Raw genomic sequence first — 6,469 nt, 5'->3', positions numbered from 1 at the left:
GGAGAGGGCGAGAGCCAATGGCGTGCTGTGTTGGGTCGGAAAGGGGCGGGGCTCGCTCATCTCTTCCTGCGGCAGGTTCGTTTGTGGTCGGCGTGCCAGTGCTCCTGCTGACACTTGATGGAGCAGTACGAGGTGTTCCAGCAGCAGTGGTACATGGCCTCCTCCTCGCAGTTATAACACTGAAACAGCACAAAGCTTTACGCTCAACAACATACACTAACGCTGAGTCAGCACTACAAGTATCAATACATTCACATTAAATCAGCGGAAAGGCCGAGAGGAACTCCGCTACAGCACAAACAACAAGCAACCTGTTGTAACCGTTATAGTTACACAAATGATGAACTGTGAGCAGATTATTTCCTGTGAATATTGATCACAGATGAGTTTTCTTGATATTTTAGGAACATTTTATACAATTCTCTGTCTGTGTAATGTTTTGAATGCATCCTTAATGATTTCAAATCCTTCTTTATTGACAATCTCAGTGATTTCTTCTCATTGTTCTATCAGCTCTGTGGATGTTTGAACTTTTCCAATGCAGGATGAGGCTGTTTGTCAGACAGTAAGGTCTGTGGGTACAGCTCGTTTTCAGGTCTTCACTTTTTTTGGCCATTTATAGTGAACCATCGCACTTCACGTACGCCAGCACAAACTACTGTATTTTCCAGATGACAGAACCATTTTAAAACTTGCGATTGAATAAAAGCCTCTGCTTTCAGCTCATGAAATAATAAAGTTTTAGTTAAAAACATTCAAACCTCAGCTGCAGATAAAACCTGGTTACAGATTTGTCCAGAACTCACCCACTGCTTCTTCTTGGTTTGGGAGATGAGCTGTTTGTGTTGGGCCACCAGCTTCTTCACCTCCTCCACCAGCTCCTCTTTACACTTCTCCTTCACTTGCTTACACTTCCTCTCCATCTCCCCCTGAGCGCTGGCCACCGCCTTACTCACCGCCTGCCGCTTCTCCTCCTCCATCTCGGCCCGGAGCTGAGGGGACAGAACAGACGGGACACGCTGGGTTTTTAACTCAAACTCTCAACAAGACACCGACGTTTCCAATCTTCTGCGCTTCAACGCACCTTCTCCAGAGCCTCCCTGACCACCCTCTCCGTCTCCCTCTTGTTGTCCGCCTTCATCATCTCCTTGACGTCGTTGAAGACCTTCGTGTACTTCTCGTGGCACATGTTCTGGCAGGCGCCGTCGCTGTTGGTCTGTGTGCCGCGGTGCAGCGTGCGTGGCGACCCTCCGTTGGCCTTCTTGGTCTGCGTGGAAACCGACAGCTTCTCCGGCTGCTGCGGCGCCGAGGACACCGGGATCTCCTGGCTGGAGCTGACCGCCTCCATCTCTGGCTCCGGGTCCTGGCGGGGAGGAGAGGATGGGACACGCTGTAGGTTTTAAGGGTTTGAGATTTTTTATCAACACACAGAACACGAGTTAACAGCAGTAGAAAACCAGCGGGGACGATATGGGCTAGAGTTCTTCATCATCACATTTTTCCATCACTGTGTAATGAAATAATTCTACTGTTTTACAAAGTGGGGTCCTTGAGTTGGTTGTATAATATTAAATATTTCATATATATCTCACATTTTTTTGTTGGAAGTTGGAACAAGGGAAGAAATCCGGTTGGTTGCTTTGATTAACTGTCATTTATTGTGATTCTAGTTTGATAATTTGATCATTGATTGATTGACTTTAGAAGATTCCTTAAGACCAAATCCTCTCAAATTGGGGGTCAGTGACCTGAATAAATGGTGTAAAATGGATGGCTGTATTAAACAATGAAAAATGGTTAATTCATTGAAGTTCCTGCTGACGGTAGCTAGTTCTTTTGTAAGGAAGCTTAATTGAATGATTTTTAAGCCCTTCCTTAGCTTCCAGGAAACAAAACATTTGGACTCATTATCGGTCTCAACATTTCCCTGAAACTTGGCCTGAAGCTGGTGTAGTAATATTAAATAGAAAACAAGCAAGCTGAGCGCCAACTTTCAGTTTTTAGGTTTAACACTGGTAACATTTAATCTTATAACCAAGATTTAAGCCCCAATACTGTGTTTGAGTCCAACAGCAGTAACAGAGAGCAGAAATGTTTTACATGAATGAATGTAACACACTCAAAGTTTTGTTTTTCTAATAACCTAAAAAGTATCTATAATATCTGTACAAATATCCTTTCTTATATATCTGCAATGAGCTAATATCAACCAAGATAGACAGTAAATGTATCAGTTATAACAGTCAGTGTGACCGCAGGGTGATTTCTGTAGTCTAACTTACACTGACTTCTTCTTTGGGCTCGACCATTTGAGATCGACGACTTTTCTTAGCCTTGGGCTCCTGGCTGCCTTTGAGCTGGGAAAAAGATAAAAAAAGAGTTTATATAAGTTATTACAAAATAAACTTTTGGTAAATTAACACCAACACCAAGTTGTTTCTTTCAGTGTAGACTGAGAAAGTGTGTCTGTGGGGAAAAACAGTTCCAAAAGCTATTAATTATGTGTTTTATCACTTTTGTACACTGACGAAAGTCTTCAGACTCTTGAGAAAATTCATCTTAAATCCATTAACCAGGAAGAGTAGAAAATAAGACTGAAAGGAAAACCATAAAGAGCATCACAATGTCTTTTTGATCCAAACTGAATAATGAATCATTTTAAATGCCAGTACCATGTTGTACTAACAACGTTCAGCCACCAGATGGCACTATTTGCTGTATTTATCCTTACAGTATTTCAGTTTGTGTCATTTTAATGTAAATATATTTCACCTGGTGACTTTGTTGTCTTTGTACTGCTCTTTTATTTTCTTATTTTTCCATTCTACCCCTTCTGTCTGAACCCGTTGGGTTGGTGTTTGTCCGCAGCATGCGGTGGATTCATGTTAATATTGACAGATGTGATAGGGAGGTACAATCAAAGAGGAACCCTCAGAGGAAGTTTGGTGTTAACAAGACTCACAAATAAAGGCGTGAATGTTCAATGTGTTGTGACAGTGAGAGATGCTGTTTGTTGTCGTGGTAGCTGTTTGACTTGTCTGTGAACATTAGCTGCGGAGAACAAAACAAAGTCAAGATGACAGAAAGACGAGAATAAACTAGGCAGCAAGAGCTTGACGAAACAAACTTCACAGAGCACATTTCATGCACAAAGGAAAATGTCACATAAATAAAGAGAGAGCCTGATTACAACCACTCACTGTCACTTTCAGATCCAGCAGGAAGGAACCAGAAATGTCTGACCAGTGCAAGATGACCTGAGAGCTTTTTAACACATCTAACCGGAGCAATTTGGTGCTTCTGAAAGTGAGAGTCAGGTGTGGGAGACTTCTGGATGAGCTGAAACTGTTCCAGTCTTCTGTAAAGACCTGGTAGCTTTGACAAGAACCCTCTGTCTGTCTGTCTGTCCTCAAATTAATTCTTCTACATTCATCAGATAATGGTGCTACCTCATACACTTCCTGAAGGCATTTCACAAGTGTAGCTGACTCGTCACTTGGTTTAGGAAGACAGTTTTAACATGGCAAATTGCATACCTTAAATTGTTATTACATCTCTGATGAAACCTAACGTACTGGAGTAAAACAACGAGGACTCCTGGCCCATGAGGTTGAGTGGTTGAATGCAGGTCTAACTTCCAGTGCAGTGGGACGTCTCTGCGCTGTGCAGAGGGACGTGATCACAGCTGCTCGTTGCAGTTTATTGCTGCTGTATGAGTTGCATTTAAACTCCAGATACAAAGACCCAGTTCTGTCACATGTATCAGCACATTCAGCATGATGCATCTTGTCATTTGTACACTGAAAAGAACAAAACAATCTCGATTTAAAGAAGCAGCCATCGACTGAACTGACCCCACTTACATGTCGGACCTGCTCGTTGCTGGTGGAGGAGATGCTGGACTCGGCTTCGTCTGTCCGCTCCAGCCTGTCCGTCCTCCCGCTGCCCTCCTGCTGCTGCTGCTGCCGCTGGCTCTGGTTCTGGTTCTGGTTCTGGTTCTGGCTCTGACTCTGGCTCTGACTCTGACTCTGACTCTGACTCTGACTCTGGTTCTGACTCTGGTTCTGACTCTGGTTCTGCTGGAGATGCTGGTGTGGCATGTTGGCGTCCTCCATCTTTGTTTTCCAGAAGCGTCCTTCCCTAAGGAAGCGCTGGTACACCTCCAGCTCCTCGCACGCCTTCTTCCAGCCGTTGCTGCGCTTCACCTGCAGCTGCTGGACGCTCACCTTGATGTCCTGGATGTTGTCCGCGGGGATCCAAGCTCTGGGGAAGACAAGGTACATTGTACAATTACTGGTTTTGTCAGTGGAATCTGGTGGCATCCATTTGTTTTGATCTGACATACCGGTGCTCCAGTGCTACATTTAGTGCAACCGCTTTATGAACGGTGTGCACACCTGTGAGAACAGTAACAGTCCTCATTGAGAAGAATAACAAACTAACGATGTCTTGTAGTAATAAGTAACACAAACTGCTGCTATGAGAAGTGACGCAGTGTGTTGTGACGTCTGCCAGCTGTGCTAACCTCTGGTGCTGGTGGCCAAAGAAGCGTACGTCCACCTGGTTGTCCTCCCTCTGAAGGACTTTGGCCGGCCAGTAGCCAAATCCTTTCATCTTGGCCCACACCAAGTCGTGGTTGGGGCTCTGCCGAGGTAACACACACACAAAAAGAAACCTAATAGACCAAAGATACGACCCAGCAGTGTATTTGTAACCAATAGTGACACTGGGCTGACATGGGCTGGGCTTATCTGCCACTCCAGAATAGCTTTAATCCATTAAATTATCAGTTTTGTGACATTAATATTAAATAGAATTATAATTGTATCTTACAACTGCTACCAATAATAACAGTAGTATAAAAGTAATGCTTCTGCTGAAACAAAAACATTGAAAAGATAAAACTATGTGTTGCTGCATCTGTTACAAAATACAGTCTGACCCAGGGGGCGCCGTAGTTGGGCCTGATGGAGCGGGTTTGGTACTCACACAGGGATAACAGAACCAGTTGTCTGGCCGGGCGTTCGACAGGTAGAAACAGTTCTTACACAACAATAACTCATTCAACTGGAGGAGACAAGAAGGATGAAGAGAGAAGGAATGAGGGAACAAAAGAGGGAGAAGGGTAAGAAAAGAAAAGTTCAGTGTTAAACTTTAATTTAAAATTAAAAGGAGACATACACCAACAAGCTCTTAACATTAAAACTAAACTACGTTTTAATTCACTGAAGTACCTCATGGCATGTGTCGCTGAAGAGCAGCCGTGCAATCTCTGCCTGGTCACTGTGAACTGCAACAAACAGAAGAACACTCAGCAGGTATTACACATTATCCAGATTGTAACTGCCATCTCTTAAAACCAATAACACAAATTACTTTCCATCTTGTTTTCCAGATAATGGAGATAAATCTGGTATAAAATGACAATAGGGAGGATTTCATTCATTGTTGTCCAGGTGATAACAGTAACAGCCACAGCAGAGTGGGTTCATTATAATAAACAGAAGCTCTGCATAGGCCAGTTCAGCAGTTATACACTGCACAGGGAAAATGTGTCAAATCATGAGAAATAGAGGAGAACTGAAGGGAGAAGTGACCCCGGGAGGAAACCGGGAAAGGGAGGGTTGGTAAGTGTGCAACTAACTGATATTACTGTATCAGCACTACTAAATTTCAATGCTAAATGCAAAAGAAACCACAGTCAACTAGAGCCCCAGGGTCTCAACATTAATCTAACTACAGTCAGTGATTGATTTATTGAGAAAATAGTCGACAGATTACTCAATACAAATGATAATTAGTTTGCAGCCCTGCACTCATATATATTATATGTGTGTACGACTTTGACCTACCTCCATACAAGATGGCGGTGTTGTGAACAATCAGCTGAGCGTCTGCTTTGAACTCCTCAAAGGTTTTATATTTTCCTTCAGTCAAGTTCTGAGAGAGAGAGAGAGAGAGAGAGAGAGAGAGAAAGAGAGAGAGAAGAGAGAGAGAGAGGAAGAGAGAGAGAGAGAGAGAAGAGAGGAGAGAGAAAGTGAGTTGATGAAGTGATGAGTGAGTGAGTGAGTGAGTGAGTGAGTAGTGAGAGGAGAGAGAGAGAAGAGAGAGAGAGAGAGAGAGAGAGAGAGAGGAGGTAGTAAGTGTGTTGTCAGAAAAGAGAGGGTGAGGGAGAGTAACAAAGGAGACATATTCACATGCGTTTGTTGTGACGCAACATAAGGGTCCAGGAGAGCAGTGTATTATTACAACACACCAGCACAGCACACTACACACACCACACCAGGTCTGGGCAGTGCTCCAGTGGTCTGGCAGAGGCTGGGTGTGATGCACACTTGACCACAGCACAGCAGAGTCCTGTCTGAACCTCTCACTCTCAACACACTCTCACCACAGCACTCACACACACTCACACACACTCCCACAAACTCACACACACTCCACCACTCACACACCTCACACACTCATA

General features: G+C 43.9%; 1 protein-coding gene across 6 annotated transcripts in view; it reads right to left on the bottom strand.

Moving 5' to 3' along the window:
• zmynd11 (zinc finger, MYND-type containing 11) overlaps positions 1-6,469 on the bottom strand; it is a 21,773-nt gene continuing 15,304 nt past the window's right edge. For 3 of the 6 annotated variants that reach the window (XM_035671469.1, XM_035671473.1, XM_035671474.1), the window contains 9 exons: positions 5,853-5,940; positions 5,235-5,290; positions 4,990-5,067; positions 4,526-4,644; positions 3,855-4,263; positions 2,283-2,357; positions 1,085-1,390; positions 807-992; positions 1-179 (listed from right to left, as the gene is read on the bottom strand). In XM_035671469.1, coding sequence (XP_035527362.1) covers positions 57-179; positions 807-992; positions 1,085-1,390; positions 2,283-2,357; positions 3,855-4,263; positions 4,526-4,644; positions 4,990-5,067; positions 5,235-5,290; positions 5,853-5,940 — 1,440 coding nt within the window. In that variant the 3' untranslated portion in view covers positions 1-56. The remainder of the gene's footprint in view (positions 180-806; positions 993-1,084; positions 1,391-2,282; positions 2,358-3,854; positions 4,264-4,525; positions 4,645-4,989; positions 5,068-5,234; positions 5,291-5,852; positions 5,941-6,469) is intronic. The other 3 variants (XM_035671471.1, XM_035671470.1, XM_035671472.1) reach the window with 3 other exon arrangements.

This window comes from Morone saxatilis, unplaced genomic scaffold, assembly GCF_004916995.1.
Source record: "Morone saxatilis isolate NCDOM2014 unplaced genomic scaffold, NCSU_SB_2.0 Contig23, whole genome shotgun sequence".
Classification (NCBI taxonomy): Eukaryota; Metazoa; Chordata; class Actinopteri; family Moronidae; genus Morone; species Morone saxatilis.
This window is presented reverse-complemented; position numbering and strand designations above follow the sequence as displayed.